Below are 23,532 nucleotides of genomic sequence, written 5' to 3' on the forward strand. Positions count from 1 at the left end.
ACACACAACCCACCCACCCACACCCCACCAACCCACACACAACACACCCACTCATACGCACCCCACCAACCCACAAGAACCCCACCCAAACCCACCACACACACACACACCCCACACACACACACGCCCCACTTACACATACCCCACCCACACACCCCACCAACCCACACGCACCCCACCCACCCACACGCACCCCACTAACCCACAGGCACCCCACCCACCCCCACCACACCACACCACCCACCCCCCACCCACACACATCACCCACCCACACACACCCCCCATCCATCTACACACATCACGCACCCACCCACCCAGACACACGCAACCCACCCACACAAACCACCCCATCCACACACCACTCACCCACATCACACACACACCACACACACACCTCACACACACATACACCCCACGCATACACACACCCAATGCATGCACACACCCCACCCACACACCACCACCCACACACCACCCACCCATCACCCACCCACACACCACCCACCCACATCACGCACCCCACCACCCATGCACACGCCACCCACACACCACCCACCCACATCACGCACCCCACCACCCATGCACACGCCATCCACCCAGACACACGCCACCTCACCCACCCACAACACACACCACCCACACACCCACACAAACCACCCCACCCGCCCACAACACACACCACACACCCCACCCACAACACACACCACACACCCCACCCACAACACACACCACACACCACACACACACCACCCACATACACACATCACGCATCCACCACCCATGCACACTAACCACCCAACCATCACCGACCAATAACCCCCTCCCTCCTTTCTCTTGACTCACTGTTACTGAAATAGCTAAGGATGTTTTTAACTCGTATATAATAACTGTATATATATATATTAGTTTAGTTTCACCGTGTATTAAATTTCGAGGAAGACCGTCTCACAGTGACAGTATTAATGGAGAAGATTTAAATGTGCAATACGTCTTGCTTTCATGCAAGTTTGCAAACAAGCCTCGTGTTCAGTATTTTGTAAATAGAATTTTTTCAGTATATTGTAAATATATTTTTCATTTGTAGCAATGTATTTTGGCATTTATGGTTTTGTTGGAACGTTTATGAAGATTGTGTTACTTGCTTGCACCACACACACACACATACACCCCACGCATATACACACCATTCACATAACAATCACACCCCACACACACACACCATGCTTGCACTCCACGCACACGCCACACACACCACGCACATATACACCCCACGCATACTCACACTGCACACACCATGCACACATCCCACACGAACACTCCATGCACACACCACACAGACACCCTACAGACACATACCCCATGCACACATCACACACCCCACGCACACATACACCCCACACACTCCCCATGCACACACCACACACACACCCCACGCACACATACACACCACACATACACACACCCCACGCACACATACACCACACATACACCCCACACACACATACACCCCACGCACACAAACACACCACGCACACACCCCATGCACACACACACCATGCATTCACCCCATGCACGCACCCCGACTAGCGCCTAGGTCAACTAGAACACACAAACCAAACCTCTCCACCTGCGTTTTCATCCCGGCAACCGAGCGAGTGACCTGGCCAAGGGTTTCCCATGTGAGAGAGAATTGGCAAAGTTCGGTGTTAGATGTTGACTCCCGGACCCTGTGGTAAAACATGGGTGAGTTTGACGTGAGACCACCTCCAGGAGAATCCGCGTAGCATATGATGGTGCACCCAGATACACGAGCACTCAAGGGGGCTAAGTTAGAAAGGGCAGGTCGTGTTGGAATGCAATAAAACTGTTTTCCTGAGACAGACGGTGTGAGTGGGAGAATGGCGAGTGTGGCCTGGGTGCATCATCAACACATCGCGCATCTAAAATTATCCCTGATTATGACAATAGAAACCGCTGTAAGTGTATCAAAGCGTGGCATTGGCATTGTGTGCATGTTGAGTAGCGTGGAGGGGGTAGGCTCGAGAATAAGCGTGGCAGGCAGAGGCCATGCGCTAAATGAATTTCCCTGGCATTAAGTGGCCAGCACGGCTAGTGGCGAAACTCTTCAACCTCGCTCCCGCTGGTCCCCATCACGGATCGTGTGGTAAACAGAGAGGTAGAGGGAGTCGGGGAGCACGTGTACGTGGCCTTAGAGCAAGTGGTGTGGTGGACCATAATGGGTGAAGGACGTTTTCCAGTTCGCCTTTAACACAGCGAATACATTCAGCATCTGCACATGCCCAGAGTTCATCACTCTATCTTCTCGGCGGACAATATCTCAGCCGCATTCCATTCAGTAGATGAAACTCATTTTTTGTGTTCCTTAAAATAATTTGCCAGATTTGTATTATCTGATAGACACTTACAAGTATCCGTCCTGAAATAGTTGTCATATCATCAGCAGCAGCTGTCGTATCATGAGCACACTCTGAAAGTGACCTTCTCTGGCAACAATGTGAAACAACAACACCACTCCAACCTATGTCGGTGTGAAGCTGGACCGTACGCGAACCTTTCGCGACTAAATGAAAAAGGTAGCCGCCAAAACTAAAACAAGGGTCAACCTGGTCCACAAACTGGCAAGCACAGCCTGGGGAAGTCACGCAAGCCATTGTGGTCCCATTCCCTTAACCTTGAACAATGCGAATTTAACCCCGATGAAGCTTGGAAAATGTTAAGGGAGTTCAGAACTCACAAACACCTTGTGAAAAATCCAACGCAGATCAATTGTTTTGATCTTCCACGAAGCTCATGGTCCACCCTAAACCGCATCTGCACAAACCATGGCAGATGCGGATACCTGCAAAATTAAAACTCTCCAGTGTGCGATTGTGATCATCCAGAACGGACCATCCAGCATATGGAGCAATGCCCAATCCACAAATACGAAGGAGACATGACAGTGACACACTCCGCTGCTTCTGATGTGGCTATCTGACCTGAATGTGAAATTGTAGTTGTTGCTCTGTATCCGCATCTGCAGCCTTACGAAAGATCAGCAGCATCCATGTTGGATAAAGTCCTCTCCGAGCCGTCATCATCTCTCTCACGATGCTGTGAGTTGGAGAATGCTTCATTAATTTGGTGTTTGTCAAATCCAGGGCATTAATTAGGCTGATGTATCTATGCAATAGTTTTTGCATGTTGGTCCTTTGCAGACATGCATGGGTTTCTCCAGGCACACTGATTTGAACTCGTTGCTGTTATAGGTCGTAGCATTTTCTCACGTGGTACATAACTTGAGTTGCATTGCCACATTGGATAACGATGAACGCAAATAACATATGCATGAATCTGTCTTCAAAGCCCAACCCCAGCATGATTTACATGTGTAATGACCGAGATAACAGACCTCTTACCTGACACAAGTGTACGGTCTGACAATCATGACGTAAGCCAATGCCTCCCCCCATTGGTGGAAAAGCAAGGGGTGGACTGGAGGACAGTGGAGAACCGTTGGTGGGGAAGGATCAGGATTGGCCGAAGGGAGTGGGGGGTGAAAGAAGCTTCCAGAGAGGGGGCTTGGGAGGTATGAAAGGAGACCAGCACAGAGATCGGGGGACATTCAAGAGATGAAGGTCAAGCCTCAAGAACCAGTTCTGGGCATCGTTCGTGCTGTGTCTGAATAAAGGTTCTTGAAAGTCACAACATGTGTCGGCGTCACTACACATGTAAATTACATCACAATGTTTGCAGATGGCCTTGGCGATGAATGCTAGTGATGCAGAGGATGATTTCGACGCTGCTTTTGACATTTTCCGGGTTGAGAATTTTTATTTTTTATTCAAAAAATTAAAATTTTCACCAACAGTGAATTCAGCATGAACTACATTGACCTTCAAAAGCCAAACACATTTATGCACGAACTTAAAGAGCATTTGACAGCGCCAGGAAGCTTTCTCAAAACCAAGTAAATTGCCTGATCCAGCCAAACACATCTGAGCTGCACCAGCGCACGGCCCTCAGCATATATGTGTGTGTGTGTGTGGATCCCACTGGATATTTGCAGAGCTGAGCCAAAAGCAACTCTGGCCTCACAAGACAACTGAATATGTCTTGGGGCCAAGCAGGACCATGGGTGGGGTAGAAAAAATGTAACCGGTGCCTCCTGAGTCACGACAGGCTGATTTAGCACGGCTCAGTTGTACGGTGTAAAAGGGGTATAAGAAAGTTGCAAGTTTAAATATTGGTTGGAGATCAACCCTGGCCCACCATTATCCCTCTGTGATGAATCCATCGAGTACCACCTTGTGGATCAACAAGCTCCATGGAAAGAAAGCCCCCCCCCCATCATAAAACAATTGGAATTTCTACCAACTAGTGCGACCTCGTATTTGTCTGAGAAGGGTGGCAATATGGCTTTGTTGACTTTGCCAGTGCACGTTTCCACGCGTTCATATGAGGCAATGTAAGTGTGACTCGGCACGTGTTGTCACTGGTGATTGTGGCTGTTGAATCACAAAAGCCATCAGTCTTGAGGCTATATCCGTGAGTAATAAGAACAAATAGTAATTTACAACCCTTCGTCCATCCACTGCTGGATGAAGGCCTCCCCCAGTGCGCTGACTCTGGGGGATTGTTTGACCATCCTTCACCGTGCTAGTCAGTGCCGGGTTGAAGTGGTTGGAACCCAGGAGCGGCACAGATACAAATCTGCAAGCGATGTTAGCTGTGGCCAGAAATAGAACGCAGGTTTGCCAGGTTCTCAGCACAGCGCACTATCCAGTGCTCTCGCTACACCAGGATGGTTTGTACTAGATAAGAATTCCACAAGCATTGACAACACATTTGTACAGCTGCCCTTGCTTCAGCTAGTGCCTCCGATGCAGACAATTTCGTAGTAGTGTGCCTGCTACTAACGATCGGCTTGCCATGTATCTGTGCATTTACCTTAAACCTCGACTTCGCCGCATAACCTTATTCAAAACTCTTATCTGGTTATTTAAACCCAGTACCAAGAACTGTGCCTAAAAAATTAACACTAAACACGCACCTATATTCTCCGAAACAAGATACTTGATTAGCTCACCTTAATAAGCATGGTTTGAAATCTGCTCTTTGTCTACTGGCATTGTCTAAAATCTTACGAGTTGTATTTTGATCTGGTCTCATAACATGACTGCTGCTTGCGATGCTCTTTCTGACTATAACCAGATGAAAAGAGCATATTGAAATAGCACACCTCTTTCACAAGTGAGACTTGGGAGACCCCAAGTCTCCAAAGTCTCACTCACTCACATGTTATAAAAACTGCCCGCAAAAATGACATCATAGAATGACTTCTGAGAACTGTTTCAGCGACTGTATTTTATCCATACACTAGGGGGTGCACTTTCCCATTCGTCCCGATAAAGATAAATGTTCAGCAAAATAAAGCGAAAGGCAAATTCAACGTGGTGGGGTTTTGTGCAGTCATTTGTGACCAGGCCAAGACTGTAAACTCACTCCACTTGAGAACAGAAACTGAAAGCTGGATTTGAACCTAGGTTTTCAGCAGCGCCAGAGAAGTACTCTGGCCCCTGATCCACTCCGGCCATTTTTTTTTCATACTCCATCGTTCTTAACAGTAAAACATTTTGACGTGGTTTCAGGTTGTGCCACTACGCGTTGTTCAACACAACGTCCGACGTTTCGCCCCATGTGCCGGGAGCTTCCGACTAACACACACTAAGGCTAACAACACGCGGCACAACCCAAAAATGCACGAACTGAAAAACCTTATCAGCGTGTGGCGTGAAACATTGGGGACATCGTGCCAAACAGTACAGCACAAATGCGAAAAACCTACGACCTCAGCTGGAATACAACGATGGCGGCCTCAAAAAGTTTCCCCCACAGCACCACTTTCCTCCACGTGCATACGCTGGTGGAAGCGCAGGTCAGTGGAGCGCGTGAAGGTCTGGCCACACACGTCGCAGCTATACGGCTTCTCGCCCGTGTGCGTGCGCTCGTGTGCCCTCAGGTCGCCGGGCTGCGAGAAACCGCGCCCGCACTCGGTGCAGCGGTGCGGCCTATCGCCGGTGTGCATCTGCTGGTGCCGCTTGAGGCTGAAGCTCTGCGAGAAGCACTGGCCGCACACCTTGCAGCGGTAGGGCTTCTCGCCCGTGTGCTTCCGCAGGTGGATCTTCAGGTGGCAGCGCTGGGAGAACCCGTGGCCGCACACCTTGCAGCAGAAGGGCTTCTCTCCCGTGTGCTTGCGCAGGTGGATCTTGAGGTCGCATGGCTGCGAGAACCCGCTGCCGCACAGCTGGCAGCGGTGAGGCCGCTCGCCCGTGTGGATCTGTTGGTGCCGCTTGAGGCCGAACGCTTGCGAGAAGCCGTGGCCGCACACATCGCAGCAGAACGGCTTCTCGCCCGAGTGCATCTGCAGGTGGCGCCGCAGGCCGAACGCCTGCGCGAACACCTGACCGCACACCTTGCAGCGGTAGGACTTCTCGCCCACGTGCGTGCGTGCGTGGGCCTTCAGCTGGCTGCTCTGCGCGAAGACCTGCCCGCACAACTTGCAGCGGTGCGGCTTGTCCGCGGCGGCGGCGGCTGCATTCGCCAGCGAGCACTTGTGCTCGTACGGCTCGGTATCTCCACCGGAGGGCTTCTGCCGGCGCTTTGCCGAGACCCTCCTGCCGATGGTTTGCCTGCGCGGGAATGAGCGTCGCCCCCTCAGCGGCTGGGCTGCAGTCTTCACGACGGCGGCGGTGGCGGCGATTTCTTCTTCTGCTTCGGTCATTTCGCCTTTCTCCGACTCTGTCAAAGCGTATTGGCCAGCGCCTACCTCGTACGCATTGGGCAGCGAGGTCACGCCTTCAATGATGAGATCTGGATGGCTCTCCAGCAGACGTTTACCTGCAGCAGAAGATGCACCAGTCGCATTGCTGTTACGCGTTTAAACCGAATAAAGTAGAAATAAAAGTTAGTGTCGACCTGGCTAATTAATCAGTTGAAAGAGAAGTAACGTGGCCGAGCGACAGGGTATAAATGCAAAGCATTAAAATGGCATATTTCAGAAATGGCGTTCGCATTCGTCACATTGGTATTTTTTAAAAATCCCACGGAACTATAAATTATTCAAATTGAGCGAAGAACCAAATTTGATGACGGGTTTTTTGCATGCATTCATTGGTGCCATCAGCATTTGTTTTAAACATCTACCGATTCGACTCACACTTACCAAAGCGTTTCTTTGTAGTGTACTCCACGGAACCTTGCTCTGTCAATTGAGGATCCAGTATGGAATTCGAGAAATAAGCATCGTCATCTGGAAGTGGGGAAAACAAGCGGTCAAGTGTTCAAACGAAACTGGTGTCAGGCAAAGTTACTGCTGCATCGGTCACTTTTGCGCGAGTGACTCTGTGACATGTCATCGGTTAACGTCCTTTCTAAAAATGAAGAACGGTAGTGCGGTGGCTCTTGCACTGCATACTGAACCCGCGACACGACTTGGATTCCCGGTCACGGCTACCATCAGCGGCAAGTGACATCTAAATGGTTCCTTTACCAACCGACAGTGACCAAGCACGGGTGTGCGGTGGTAGGGCTACATTACAACAACATTGACACAACAAAATATTATTCCGCAATATAACACTACGAATAAATGGGATATTTTAAATAACATATAAAAAGTTTTCGTGACCAATATTATCCATAATTGAGGTTTTTGGGTTAGATCGTGTAAATATGAATGTGTCGTTAAAGCCCGCTACCACCTGACACAGCCAATTAGTAAGGTTTGTTAGGTAAACAGAACATGCCAATTCGTTACTAGTTCAGCACACCGGTGTGTTGGAGAGTAAAACCACAACATTTACAATTCGAGTACAGTTTTGTTGACGTGACAAACCTTATTAATTGGACATGTCGGGTGGTGGCGAGTTTAACGACGCATTTTTATTTACACGATCTAGCTCAAAATAACCTCTATTATGGATAACATATAAACAGTAACATCAAGTAACAGTAAAATAGTGTGGTGATATTCTATACACAATGGTGTTCAAGCCGTACCTTCATAGGACTCCATTTTAACATGATCCGTTGCTATGGTGCCATAGGAGGCATCCATGACTGGAGTGGACCTCTCGTCTGGCTTATCTGCACATATACAAAGCCACTGCATCAACACGCGTATAAGCCACTGACACATACAAGTCATCAATACAGAGTATGTACAGGGTCATCAAATTTGTAGGCACTCCACTAATTTTCTAATGAGCAGGTGAATCCTTGAGAGACCGAGAGATTCATTTGCAAGAGTGGACCCCGAGCAGAGGTCGCAAACGGGTTTTGATTCCTTACCCGTACCCGGCCGCACCAGGGTCGCAAACGGGTACCCGTACCCGTACCCGGCCGGGTACGGGTACGGGTAGCCGGGTATCGGGTAGGGTACGGGTATCGGGTACCCGATTGCGACCTCTGGGATGAAGCCATGTTGCAGGCGCGAGTGGGTTGATTCTAGAAACTTGAATTGTGAGAAGAGACAAGACGTTGGAAAATGAGTGACAAACAGTTACTCACCAGTGACTCACGGCCTATCCGTACCAGTACCCGGCAGCACCAGGGTCGCAAACGGCTACCCGTATCCGGCCGGGTACGGGTAGCCGGGTATCGGGCAGGATACGGGTATTGGGTACCCGATTGCGACCTCTGACCCCGAGTCATCAAAATTACAAAAGCAAATAACAAATGATCACGTGCAACTCCGAAGTAAAGAGAAATCAGAGCAAACAAGCAATAGCGTCACAGATGGAATAACAAAAAGAATGCACGGACATAAATCAACATTAATCTCGATTAGTTTCCTTGAACAAAGGTTGGCTTCTGACAAATAACATTTAAAACCATTCACAGCAAAATGTAGTGACGCAAACATTAACAGAGGATTAGGGTAATTATTTAACTCGAATGTAAAAATGACGTGTCAAATACAACTGCAAGCGAAGATATTATACAGAATCAGCCGTTCTGCATCAAATTGTAAAATAGATGGAAGAGTAACCAAATACATTTTTGAAGGGCTGTACGTGTACATTGTAATGTTGTACTCAGGACGATCACTGTATAGATACATCTGTGATGTTTTAATAACAAGTCTTCTCGAAAGGGTGATTGAATATTGGTGAAACCGATGGCTGCATATATGACAAAGAAGAATGTCAAAGGAATTCATGAAGTGTATTGAGTGTGGTGAGAGCCACATAAAAGTTTTGAAATAGTGGGGTGCATATATGAACCTTAGGGTGGGAACTCGGGGTCCCGAATAAACGGAAGTCAAAATCGTAATGAATCAATTGATTTTTGGCGACTCCGTCCCACCGCGCACATGAACGCCGCGACCCACCTGGCGCGGATCATTCTGTTGTCATGTCGTCCAAGCGCAGCAGCGAGGACGAATGCGCAGAAGAAACAAAACTTTGAAACTTTGACAAGCGCATCGTGTAGAGCTCGTCGAGAGGAATAGATTGCCATATCGTTCGCCTTCAACAGACAACGCAGTTTATGCGAGAGCCCGGGGGCTTATGGGAACCCCGGGGTCCCGCCATCAGGTTCATATATCAATGGATCACCCAGAGTATGTGATCTCATGATAAGGCAATTCGGCAAATCAGGCCAATCTCAACTTTCAAAATGTCGCAATTGTCATTATACACAAAGTGACCAGTGTGGTCGTGTAAGGTAAAATAATGTCCAGAATCCACACAGGCATGGAGAGGCCCTCATCCAGGAGTTGATTGACACATCAGGGCAGTACTCGTCCACAATACGTACGAGGTGTCGTTTTGGGGGAAATTGTCCAGTTTGGTGAACATGGCTTAATTACAGAATACGTCAACGGTAAGAAACAAACGTGAAACTGAATGCAGCATCACTATCCCGGTGTGGGTGAAAAAGTCAGCTCAGTCTTCGTACATCTGACACCGCAGCATGAAAATTTCTCCCTTATCCAGCAAGGTGGACGTTATGTCCATCTGAAATGCAGTTCCGAATAGTCAACACCTTTTAAAATGTTGAAAATTTACAAATCAAAAATCATGGAACCGCTTCCATAGTCAAACTGGCCAAGTGGCAGAGCTTAAGGGAGTGTCTACATCATGGGACCTCCTTTGCCAGTACCAAAATATGACAATAGGGTTTCCCCCTTTTTTCTGGCAACAAAACAGGTGTTAAGAAAAACTGAGAAAAAAACCTATTATCTTAAGGGAGTGGTCGACTTGCAAGTGGGAAGGCTCAAGTTCAAACTCACTCGGGGGTTGACTCATCCCTGCGGGGTCAATAAAACAGGCACGATTGTTGTAAAGTTAACAATGGCATCTCAGGAAGGATGCGGTCTCCATCCAAGGAAAGTGGAGTTTCCATCAATGGCTCAAGATCTCGAATGAGGTATGTGTGTATGTTAAACTTCTTTCGCACGGTAAGCAGCTAACAGTGCTTAATCAGAGGTGTGACTGTTCAATGCTGGAAGGAGGCAGTTATTAAATTGGACTTGGGGACAGTTATTAAATTGCACTTGTCCTTGCCATTCCACTGCTGGATGAGGGACTCTCCAAGCCATGCAGATCATGCTGGTTATTTTACCACACTTCACCACATTCGTTCATTGTGGGCTGATGATGGCAGGGAGCATGCGGCAGCACACAAGCTGCATCATGAATTCGAATGAATCGTGTTATCTCAATGAGTTATACAGGTACAAAACGCAAGTGCGGCCTTGTTCGTCGTATTTGCAGCTGGTATCACAATACTTTATTCCTCAAACTCAAGTATTAAGTTTCCACTCTGTGAACTATTCTACTGTAATGATGAGAGGTTTAAGAGTTTCGTACCATTTTCGACATGACGATCCATTTCAGTGGTCTCATCTTCAAAACTGCCAGCAACTGTCCCCAACTTTAATCCATCCCACTCGCCCAGCCTCTGCACGGACAGCAGCAGCTCCCGGCTCAAGCCGCTGAACAGAGCGAGCAGCACCTCCACCAGGCCTCCCAGTGTCACGTCGCCAGGGGAGGAAGCGGCGTCGTCCCATCGCGGCGTCTCAGCGTCGTGGGGCTCGGTACCCTGAAGGGCCTTCACCACCTGCCGCAGCACGGCGTAGAAGCCGAAGGGCAGGCGGTCGCGCGCCGTGGCCAGCAGCTCGGCCCGCACGAGGCCATCCCTGACGCAGGCACGCAGGACCCCGTAGTCCCGGATGCCCAGCTCCGAGTCCATGGCCCGGGCCACCTCCTCGTTCACGCCCTGCGCCTCCAGCCACGCCGGGAAGTCCCCGCTCGGCTCCAGAATCGGGGTGGCCACCGCGCACGCCATTCTCTGTTCAGACACGATTAGGCATGTCACTGCGATCAAAGTAAACTTTGGTTAACAAATAATGTTACATTGGGGTCAAGCGTGACATAAGTGAGGTAATTCTCCCACGTTTTAATCCACCAATGCAAGTGACTGTATTAGGATGGTGATTTTACAGTATTTTTATTGTACAATGATGGTCTCAGGGCTGTGGTCAGAATGAATGGGAAAAAATACTGCTAAAGTGGCTCAGCCCAGACACAATGTCATATTTTTATATTTGGAGCAGTTCTTCCAATTAAGAGCCTCTCAGTAACAAAATTTTTTTATACAAAACTGAAAATAATCACATGAATTTCAAATTAATTCTTACACATGAAAGTACATCACCAATTTGCTGGTGCAGTGGAGCAACATCAATTGTTGTACTGAACTTACACGCTCCCCGCCTTCACCCACCCGCACCGTGGCGCGTGGTGACGTACGGTCAAAATACCCCCACGATCTGCACTGTGTGGCGAGTCCTCTCATTCAGCAGTGGAACAACAAGCCGGCCGGCTGTACGTGTACATAAGCTCACGCCATTAACAAATGTCAAACTGCCATCACGGAAATTCCACATTCCCATGGCGGGCGACAATGCAGCCACATTGCAACCACTGCCGACATCCCACAAAGTGGTTACCGATTTATGTGCAGAACGTACGTTCAAGTTCTTTCGCACCGTACGTAGCTAATCGTGCTAATCGGAGGTGCGGGAGAAGGACAACACACACACACAAAAACAACCACCCGGGCAGAAGTGTAATAACAACCGCCATAATCACGAAACAAACCCCCAAGCTATTGTTGAATTAGGCGGATTCCAAGTAACATGCACAACCTTTTGGTTAATCCACTGCCTCACCACGCCGAGTGGGGGGAGGGAGAGTTATTTGACCATACTTCACCACCGTTGATAAATTATTGTATGTAGATGTGGAGCATAAAAGAGGAGGGGGGGCATATAAAGTACTCATACCTGTCAACCCCTTATTATCAGTGCCCTACCTTATTACAGACCAATTCAGACCACATTCTTGGTTCTTTCGGTAAAGTCACGTAGAAGGGAAATAATAAAACACCTGATGATGATTGTGTTGCAGTCGAAACGTCGTGAGAATTTCTAATGTTTTATATTATTTTATTTCCCTTCTACGTGACTTTACCGAAAGAACCAAGAATATGAATCCCTGCAATCACGAAAGCTTTAAATCAAAATTCAATTCAGACCATGTTGGTCACCCCGTGCCACTTATAAATCTCAACGTTCATCCCGCAAAGTCCCATCACAAGGGAGAAACACAAAGAGATAAACAACATTTATTTTTTAAATGTGCCCGTATTGAAACGGCTGTACGCCGTATGGACATGAAAACATTATTTCCCTGTACAAGAATGTGGGTAATCCCTATGGGTTGGTAGGTGTGGTATAGTGTAGTGTATAATGCAGTGTATAGTAATGCAGTGGTTAGTAGTGTATAGCAAACCTGTCAACCCCTTATCAGTGCCCTACCTTGATAATTGTTTTTTTACCCTTCTATCTGGCAACAAAACTGACACCTTTTTACAAGGAGTCATGTTTGCATAGACCACAATACCTGCAGCCATAATGCAAACAAAAAACACAGCTCTGATAATATATGCACTGTCCTTGAAGTTTGTTGGTCCACACCCGAGACAGCTTTCCTTAGTGTGCCCTACCTTATTACAGACCAATTCAGACCTTACTGGTCACGCCGTGCCCTTCTAAATCTCAACGTTCATCCCACAAAGTCCCATCACAAGGGAGAAACACAAATAGATCAACAAATGTTTGCCAGTATTGAAACGGCTGTAGGCCGTATGGACCTGAAAAACTCAATTTACCTGCACAAAAATTACGGGGTATAAACCGTATGGGTTGAAAGGTAACGGATGAGCACGGTACCTGTTTGAAAGCATCTATGTTACGTGTGGTCGAACTTCTTTCGCACCGTACGTAACCAGCAACAACACCAACCACCGCTGACGCCCACACACAAAGTGGTTCCCCATTTAACCGACCATCCGAGAGGGGGTGTGTGTTGTGTAATGTAAACAAATCAGCATCACCATCGACTATGGAACAAGCAACTATGTGAGACTTGTTGGGTTCTAGATTTGAAGCTTTTATGACTGCAAGGAATCATGCTCTTAGGTTCTTTCGGTAAAGGCACGTAGGTAAAAAATACTAATAAAATAAATGAAAATAACTAAATAAAATGATTTAATAAAAATAATTCAAAAAAAATCAATTAAATTATAAAATGCATTTTCATTTATTTTAATTAAAATAAAATTAATAAATGAAAATAACTAAATTAAATGATTTTATTTAGTTATTTTCATTTATTAATTTTTATTATTTTAATCAAATGATTCAATTTATTTATTTTTATTTATTATTATTTTTATAATTATCATTTTTTTACCTACGTGACTTTACCGAAAGAACCTCAGAGTATGAATCCTTGTTGGGGGCCAAGTGGTTGTCAGCGAGCACCGCCTATGAAGGCCGGCACCGTGGCACACGAGGTGGGGGGGGGGTGACCAGCACCACCACGACCGGCCGCCTTTGTCTCCCCCAGTAACGATGTTGACCGCACACCGCACCAGACAGTGCTCGTTTGAGGCCGAGTAGACCTACGGGGGAGGACAATCGTCACCGGTTTTTTTTGGCCGTGAGCGAGAAATCGAACCCGGGTCCTCCTGCTGCTGCTGCTGCTCCGGATGGGTTCGGCGCGCTGACCACTGCGCCACCGCTCCCCGCGCACGAGGCTCGCCCTGGAGATGACAGCGAATCGACGAAAGCGTCTCCGTGTACAGGCGGAAAGGATGAGGAGGAAGAAGAGGAGGAGGAAGACGAAGAGAGGACCGAGGACTCCAAACGCAAGTGAAGCTTCTCCCCTCGTACGCGGAGCTAACTCCGCTTCCTCCCAACGGCAGATTGCAGGGTTAGGGACCGCGGTGAACAGTTTGCACACGGGGGTCTGCCCCCACCATAACCCCACCAGGCCACACCCCCTGCCAAATTAATGACCCCTTTTTGGCAGTCACAAAAATAAGAGGTTTGAACCCTTTCTGGCAATGAAACAGGTGTTTCAGATGATAATTGATCATTGTTTTTTTTTTACCCTTTTATCTGGCAACAAAACTGACACCTTTATTACAAGGAGTCATGTTTGCATTGACCACAATACCTGCGGTCGGAATGCAAACAAAAAAACATAACTCTGATAATGTATACACTGTCCAAGTATGTTACATTATCAGAGTTATGTTTTTTTGTTTGAATTCCGACTGCAGGTATTGAGGTCAATGCAAACATGACTCCTTGTAAAAAAGGTGTCAGTTTTGTTGCCAGATAAAAGGTTTAAAAAACAATTATCATATTTTGCTACTGGCAAATGAGGTTCCAATGGTGTAGGTGTTTCAGATATTCAAACATCAAATATAAAACTTTTGCAAGGAATCATTTCTGCATTAACTACAGCAGAGGCAGCTTTCTTCATGGTCTTGTCTCACACTGATGAAGGCTTGCAAAAGGAATTCTATTTGGTGCTTGACCATCTTCACATATCCCGTTTTATTTCCAGAAAAGGTGAAGCCTATTCTTATTTTCTTAATAATTGACCCCTAACATTTTTTTTGTTTCCCTTGCGTATTAATGTCTGTTTTAAATAAAACCTTGCTTTAAAAAATATACATGGGCTCATCGATGTAAACTCGACTTTAATATTTTAATAACTGTTGTCTTGGTTTTAAATAAAGGGTTGTCAAAGCAACAAAACTCTCTTGACTAAATTAATCACTTTTGATTTAAAGCTTTCGTGACTGCAGGGATTCATATTCTTGGTTCTTTCGGTAAAGTCACGTAGAAGGGAAATAATAAAGTCACGTAGAAGGGAAATAATAGAATATAAAACATTAATAATTCTCACGTTTCGACTGCAACACAAGCAATCGTCATCAGGTGTGAAATCCATAGCAAGAAAATTTCACACCTGATGATGTGAAATCTGTGGATTTCACACCTGATGATGATTGCTTGTGTTGCAGTCGAAACGTCGTGAGAATTATTATTGTTTTATATTTATATGATTTCCCTTCTACGTGACTTACCGAAAGAACCAATATAAATTAATCATGTGACTGAAATCAATCTCATTGCACCTAAATTGCATCCGAACTGAAAGCAAAGCACATTTTGAGGTTAATGTTTGGCGAGGTGACCACATGGATTTTCGAATCTCTTCCGATCGCTTTTTTCATTTCAACGAAGCTTGACCAATACTACACTCATTTGAGAGTGGAGCGGTGATGCAAGCGGTTAGTGCAATTTGGTGTGAAGACGGTGATCCGAGTTCGATTCCAAACTACGGTTAACATCAGTGGTGACCGATATCTGCACTGGTTCTTCCACACTCTCCCCTCCCCACACCACCACAAACTTGCACTGACAAGTGCTGTCAACTATGATGACCAACGTAGCAGTGGATTGACAAGAGACCGTGAATTTTTATTTTGTACAATTTACAAACAACCTTCACGCGATTACAAATGCATATGACGACCACCAATGACCTCGAAAGAATAAGGCTCGAGCAAACCAAGCATAAGTCTCGGGTCCCAAGAAGCTCAAAGGGCCACAGCTTCATGAAATCATATAGATACATGAAATTTAAGCTCAAATTCAAACCAAGATAAACCTAACAAGCTATTTAACATTAAAAGGCCAATTAATCTCTCATCCCGAATTGTCTCCATCTCTCATTTAACATCTCTAGTTTTGTTGACATTTCTCCCATCTCACTACATCTCCATTTGTGTCGAAATTACTTATCTCATTCACATTTAAAACACTGAAAGGAGGACCCCCTAATAGAACTTCTGCTACAGGACCCCAATGGGCTAGCACCACCACTGCATGACGTTCACATAATGATTTATATCAACTTGTAACGTCCCACGCAGTATTCGTTCACTTTTGAACAGAGAGAATGCCTCGCAGGTGCGAAAAGGAACCATGGAGAAGAAGGGAAGGTAGCGAGGCGGCCAATTAAGTAATTACATTTGGGAGGAAATGAGCAACCTTCAGAAAACGCACATAGCAAAGGGGGCAACGCTCGATCCCATACACAGTCTCCACATTCTGCTGTATAGCCTTCTTCTGGCATGCCAGGGTATGGCACCTTGACGCGCACGAGAAGAGAGTTTCAAAACCATTGGAAGATCCACCAACCGTCGACTCCACAACGCAGACCTACATGCATGCACCACTACCACCCGGCTAAAAGTCAGTTCATTTTCTTGGACGGACTAGGGTCCATTGCGTTGGTCTGCAACAACCTCGCACATGGTAAGTGAGTCATTTATGCAATTTTATATATCCAGGATAAATAAGGGTGACTGCAAGGTCTCCCCACCAGGTTGGCAAGGGACAACTGCCTGATCTCACATTAATGGTACAATTTGGAGCTTTATGTCAATGGCTAGCTTTTAGGGCATCATGAGCAGGCATGGATTCATCCAAGCGTGTCACGTGTGTGAAGAGTGTGGGTGGTTCCAGAGCGTTGTGCTTTACATCTGTGTTGTGTTGTCCATATGAACACACATTTTAAAATAAGCATAAACAGGATGCTGCCATGGCGTATCAGCACACTCAGTTTCAACCTCGAGCTCACCGGTTCGATCCGATCTCACAGTGCAGCCGTTTGTGCAAGTTTATTAATCCCCCCTCCCCCCCTGTATAAATGGGTACACCAGTTAGTCGATTGGCAGGTCATACAAGTGCAGCGGTAAAGTGTAAGTACTCACACATCTTCCAAGGCATCAGGCTAGCAGGAAATAATTGGCCAAAACACCATCTATTGGGCATGTCTAGAGCTCTGTCCATGAAGAGGTCCTCCCATCTGCAGTGGCATGGGCAAGTAATTGCACCTTTACTTTTTTTTAAATAAACAAACTAACGAGTATTCATATTCTTAGATTTTTTCGGTAAAGTCACGTAAGTAAAACATTAAAATTAATGAAAGTAAAATTAAAATAAAATAAAAAATCACGACGTTTCGGAGGTAACACAAGCTTCCATCTTCAGGTGGAACCGTCACAGCACGATAGCTGTATCAAGTAACTAACGAGTGCTCAAAAGCTCTTAAAATACACCAAAACAAATTTTTTGTGTGTGACAATATGCCTCATTCATAGCGGGTCGCTGGCCTGGAGCGTGTAAAAACGTCTGTGGCACCATCAACAAAACTCCCCATCTGAGGCGGCGGTGGTGGTGGCAGCGGCGCTGCGCTCGACCCTCCGTGCGTACGCTGGTGGAAGCGCAGGCTGAACGCACGCGTGAAGGCTTGTCCGCACACGTCGCAGCGGTAGGGCTTCTCGCCCGTGTGTGTGCGCATGTGAATCTTCATGCTAGAGGACCGCGAGAACGCCTGGCCGCACACCTGGCAGCCGTACGGCTTCTCGCCCGTGTGCGTGCGCTCGTGCGCCCGCAGGTCGTTGGGCTGCGAGAACCCGCGCCCGCACTCCCCGCAGCGGTGCGGACGCTCGCCCGTGTGCTTGCGATGGTGCCGTTTGAGGCTGCACTGCTGCGAAAAGGTCTGGCCGCACACCTTGCAGCGGTAGGGCTTCTCCCCTGTGTGTGTACGCAGGTGGATCTTCAGGTGCCCGCCCTGCGAGAAGCAGTGCCCGCATACTTCGCAGCGGTAAGGTTTCTGGACTACGCGTCCCGGCGACAGGTTTGTATTCTTCCTCGAGTGCTCGGCGGTGGCAAACCACACGCCCGGCTCGTAGGAGCCACTCCCTCCGATGGTCAGACTTCGTGCAACGGCTGCCGGGAGGAACCCATTTCGGCTCGCCACTGACGGCTCGAAGGAGCACCCCTCCGTTGGTGGCAGTGACACGTACTCACGTGCACAGGTGGAGGCTGCTTCTTCGTTTTGAATGGCGTCCTGTGCCCCGTGTGCCCACAGAGCAGGGGCCGTCTCGACAGCAAGCGTACAGCCCTCGTCCTCGATCTGCTGCGAGTTCACAACTTTGAACGCGAGAGTGGCGTGAGACTCCAATGAAACTTTATCTAAGGGAGAGCATGATTTTGAACAAGAGGTTTTTTTGTAAAGTTGTGGGCATTCTGATTGAACGTTTGTGCTTTATCAAGTAAAATAAGCACTGGCATTTGAGTAGGTACCTGAAGGCTTGACAACTAAAGATAAGACAAAATGAAATGAAGGTGGTGATGATGAGATTGTCAGAATAGAACGTGGAGGTTGGGTGTCATTGTGCAACAGCTGAAATACCGAACAAAAATTAGATGTCCACATATAGTGGCAGCGATTTTATTGGCCGTGATGACCTTTTGACCTATTTTTTTAGTTGCAGTAAATATATTTTAAATTAAGACAATTCTAGACAGACTTCAAATATAAAACTGTGCCTTGAAAAATGTGTTATATATTCTGTTCATTGGACACGTACACACCCATGAAAATAATGCAAACATATAAATGATTAAAAACAAATAATTTAAAAACAATATGAAGTTGTAGGTCTGGATTTATACCTTTACAATATATACTGGTAAAACAGGGCCACTTACCAAAGATCGGATTAGAAATACACATCATGGAACCATGCTCCGATGTCCGAGGAAGCATTGCATTGTCAGTAAATTCAGCAGCATCTACAAGCACAGAGGGCTTATATTAGTGAAATAATTTTCAACAAAGTGTTCATTTGAACTGAGAAGTGATGAATGATTAACGATAGAAGCAATAACATGTATCTGAGCTCATCAAGAACACTAAACTTGGAATCTAGAGGTCGCCCATTCGAGATATTTGAATAAGCTGAGTTATCCCCCTTACTGAACTGGACCACTTAACACTCTACATTGACAAGATGTTACCTCCGAATGGCTCCATTTTAATCCGATCCACTGGCAGGTTGGGTTGAGTGTCATCCACATCTGGAGGTGGCGTTTCTTCGATCTCACCTGAAATTAAGGGACATGGTCACTTTTGATTCACAAGTAGAAAATATACGATTCATGCATTGACAGATATTTTCATTCTGTCTGATATGTCGATAAATCAAGCTGCGGGCTCCACCACCAACAATGGGGTGAACCACCAGGGCAATGCATTTCAGTCATGTGGGCAGGAAGTGAATCTGACTCAAGCGTCTCCCTGCTTGGGTGTAATTGTGGAATCATCTCCATCAGTGCTGCTGTGTCAGTGGTGCAAATTACACATTCAGGTTAATCAAAACTAATATTGTGAATTTAGTGCGCTATCCATGGTGTCAATCAGCTAGATATATTATTTAATACTATTAAATATCAATTACCATTCTCCATTGAACGATCCATTTCGGCCGTCATAATTTCATTACCGACTGCATCACCGGCTGAAGGAGAAGGCACTTCATACTTAAGACCGTCCATGGCTCCGAGTCGTTGCACGGACATCAGCAGCTCGCGGCTCAAGCCGCTGAACAGGGCGAGCAGCACGTCCATCAGGCCTCCCAGCGTCACGTCGCCAGGGGAGGCCTTGATGGCGGTGGCATCGTCCCAGCGCGGCGTCCCAGCGTCATGGGGCTCGGCGCCCTGCAGGGCCTTCACCACCTGCCGCAGCACGGCGTAGAAGCCGAAGGGCAGGCGGTCGCGCGCCGTGGCCAGCAGCTCGGCACGCACGAGGCCGTCCCCGACGCAGGCGCTCAGGACCCCGTAGTCCCGGATGCCCAGCTCCGAGTCCATGGCCCGGGCCACCTCCTTGTTCACGCCCTGCGCCTCCAGCCACGCCGGGAAGTCCCCGCTTGGCTCCAGCAACGGGGTGGCCACCGCACACGCCATATTTTGTGGCTGTAGCAATAATTGAAAATTCAGGGAATTGGAATCTATAGTTTCTACAAAGAACATTTGTCCACTACCATGGACATACAATCTGTCCCAAATGAACATGTTTGTTGCCTTTACACAGTGCAAGAGCAGTTAAGTACAAACTCAATTCCAGTTCAGGTGTCGACTCACCTTCCCCCTCCAGGGTTGATCAAAATTAGCAGCGCCTTATGGCAAGTTAAAACAGTGATTGCCCCATGGATAAACTGACCCCGGCCATTTAAATGTAGAGTTTTTACCACTGGGTCAGGGGCTGCCGTTTTAGAAAAAAGAAAATTCAAGCCAACACTTATTTCAGCAGGAAGACTTTTACAGGCATACACAACAAAACATCGTGAGCACACGTAAAATAACAAAGATCAATAATATAATCCGAGTGCGACGAACCGCAGATTCTTACCAATAACACGTGGAGAGTCATTAAAGTAACGTAATTATCATACGTAGCTTGAACGCAGATGTGGCCCATCGCGAGACTAATAATGCAAAGACGAGTGGAAATCTACGAGCCATTTGAAACCAATGAAGCTTTCGTGACTGCAAGAATCCATACAGAAAAACAAATAAATTAAATGACTTCTAGATTTGAAGCTTTCGTGACTGCAAGGATTCATACTCTTCGTTTTTTCGGTAAAGTCACGTAGGTAAAAAATGAAATAAATAAAAAATGTATTATTTTATTTTATTAATTTTAATTGCATTTTTTATATTTATTTTATTATTATTTTTTTATTAATTTTAATTTAATTTTTTACCTACGTGACTTTACCGAAAAAACTAAGAGTATAAATTAAATGACGACGTTTCGAAGGCAACACAAGCCTCCGTCCGTCTTTCAGGTGGCACCGTCACAGCAAAAATCACTGGATCAAATTACTGTATCTTGATCCAGTGATTTTTGCTGTGACGGATCAAATCACTGTGACGGATCAAATCACGTGATTTGATCCAGTGATTTTTGTTGTGACGGGTGCCACCTGAAGACGGAGGCTTGTGTTGCCTTCGAAACGTCGTCATTTAATTTATTTGTTTACCGAAAAAACCAAAGAGTTCAATTTCCTCTCGTTATTCTGGCCTCTTACATACGAACACGATACCTTACCGTATCGTGCAACGCGTCTGAATATTTCCTGTAAAGATCACAAAAACAATAACTATGATGATTGCTTGTGTTGCAGTCGAAACGTCGTGAGAATTTTTTTTGTTTCATATTCATATCATTTTATTATTTCCCTTCTACGTGACTTTACCGAAAGAACCAAGAATATAAAATATATAGTTATAGATAATGTAATTGAGGAAGGGGGGGAAGGGGGGGGGTCACAAGACATGTGGACCACCCTGTCCACGTGCGTCACCGTCTTCCTCCAACAAGTTCAAGTTCATTGATTAGGTATAGAGCCCTGTGAGCCATTCGGCTCTTGAATCGGGTGCAACCGCAACAAACAAAAAACCAAAACATGAACAAAAAACATCTTAAAGTGACTATGTGACTTTGTGCAAACAGAAAATCCAAGAAAAGACAGCAAAATATTGCAGAAAAAACACCGTTACACACCAACGCTGTGTGCAAAAATCCCAGTGGGATGCAAGTCAAACAACAACACCGACCTAAAGTGGTGAAGTATGGACGAAGTGATCAGCAGCGGCGTGGGGAGGAGACGGAGAATCTCCCGGCCCTCATCCAGCAGTGGAGTGGCAATCGTCGGGACTGCCGGCAACCGACCACGGGGTCTTCCACGTACAGTACACGTACAGTTGTACTGTCTTTCACGTACAGTTATACAGTATACTGTCTTTGCGTGCAGTATACGAACAGTTATGCTGTATACTGTCTTTCACGTACAGTACACGTACTGTGCGTAGTTACACTGTGCGTGCACTGTGTACCGTACGTATACTGTATATGAAAGACAGTTATACTGTACGTAGAAAACAGTATATTATATTGTATGTATACTGTACGCGAAAACAGTATACTATATGTATACTGTACGCGAAAGACAGTACAACTTCCGTACACTGTACGTGAAAGAGTTATACTGTACTATACTGTACACGAATGACAAGTATACTGTACGTGTACTGTATGCGAAAGGCGGTTACACTGTACATATACTGTACGTAAAAGAGTTATACTGTTCTATACTGTACGTGAATGGGTTATACGGTGCGTGTACTGTACGCGAAAGCCAGTTATACTGTACACATACTGTAGGTGAAAGACCACGTGGTGGACCCTCGTGAAGACGCGAGACCAGCGTGGTGAAGTATGGACACTGTAACTCCACAACGATCAGCAGCAGCAGCAGCAAGCGGCGTGTGGGTTGGTGGAGGAGAATCTCCCGGCACTCATCCAGCAGTGGAGTGACAATCGTTGGGATATATAATATAATAAATATAATACTGTATATAATCTCTATTTACACGAAGTGGGGGGTTTATTAATCACTTAACTCACCTTTTACGACAACGCCGGCTCGGCGAATTCACACAAATCGCGGGCCACGGGACTTGCTGCGAGGATGAGATGTTTGTGTGTATATAGAAGTAGAGATGTATGTGTATTATATGTATAGAAATAGAGATGTATGTGTATTATATATATAGAAATAGAGATGTATGTGTATTATATATATAGAAATAGGGATGTGTGTATAGAAATACTTGCGTGTGAATACGATGTAGTGAACACGGCAGAGATGTAGTGAACACTGCAGAGATGTAGTGAACACGGCAGAGATGTAGTGAACACAGCAGAGATGTAGTGAACACAGCAGAGATGTAGTGAACACAGAGATGTAGTGAACACAGCAGAGATGTAGTAAACACGGCAGAGATGATAGTGAACACAGCAGAGATGTAGTGAACACGGCAGAACTATAAGCGAGTGAATAGCAGCAGCGACGAGGCCTCTCGCTGCCTCTGCTCTGCCGCTGCCGGGCTGCAGATTCAGCCGAGTCAGGCACCACTGCCAATTTGCACGACAACAACAATGTTACTGGTAGGAACCTCCTGGTTACACCAGCCCCACAGGGGATTGTTGTGTCCGTCCGTACGTCGTGAATTCCAAACATGGGAGGGGTGAGGCTGGGTGGAGAGGGGAGGGTGGGGAGGGGCTGGGTGGGGAGGGTGGGGAGGGGCTGGGTGGGGAGGGGCTGGGTGGGGAGGGGGGGTGGGGAGGGGCTGGTTGGGGAGGGTGGGCTGGGTGGAGAGAAGAGGGTGGGGAGGGAGGG

At 46.6% G+C, this 23,532-nt stretch overlaps 1 protein-coding gene across 1 annotated transcript; it reads right to left on the bottom strand.

The window, feature by feature from the left end:
• Positions 1-3,858: 3,858 nt before the first annotated feature.
• On the bottom strand, positions 3,859-23,344 carry LOC133359022 (uncharacterized). The gene is made up of 10 exons (XM_061577394.1): positions 22,758-23,344; positions 19,747-20,260; positions 19,307-19,393; positions 18,998-19,081; positions 17,595-18,478; positions 14,061-14,384; positions 10,878-11,358; positions 8,062-8,148; positions 7,226-7,312; positions 3,859-6,900 (listed from the first exon to the last, which is right to left on the bottom strand). The coding sequence occupies exons 2-10, from the start codon at positions 20,249-20,251 to the stop codon at positions 5,879-5,881; spliced, it is 3,561 nt and encodes a 1,186-aa protein (XP_061433378.1). The 5' UTR covers positions 20,252-20,260; positions 22,758-23,344; the 3' UTR covers positions 3,859-5,878.
• Between the last annotated feature and the right edge of the window lie 188 nt (positions 23,345-23,532).

This window comes from Lethenteron reissneri, chromosome 64 (genome assembly GCF_015708825.2).
Source record: "Lethenteron reissneri isolate LAM-NWPU_2019-01 chromosome 64, ASM1570882v1, whole genome shotgun sequence".
In the NCBI taxonomy this organism is placed as follows: domain Eukaryota; kingdom Metazoa; phylum Chordata; class Hyperoartia; order Petromyzontiformes; family Petromyzontidae; genus Lethenteron; species Lethenteron reissneri.

Excerpts from the sequence above, each read along its gene's own strand:
- LOC133359022 (XM_061577394.1), bottom strand. The coding sequence starts at position 20,251 with ATGGCGTGTGCGGTGGCCACCCCGTTGCTGGAGCCAAGCGGGGACTTC. Across the intron at positions 18,479-18,997 it reads TATTTCTAATCCGATCTTTG|ATAAAGTTTCATTGGAGTCT; the intron begins GTAAGTGGCCCT and ends GCTCTCCCTTAG. Across the intron at positions 14,385-17,594 it reads GGCCAGCGACCCGCTATGAA|ACCCCCGTGTGCAAACTGTT; the intron begins TGAGGCATATTG and ends TGGTGGGGGCAG.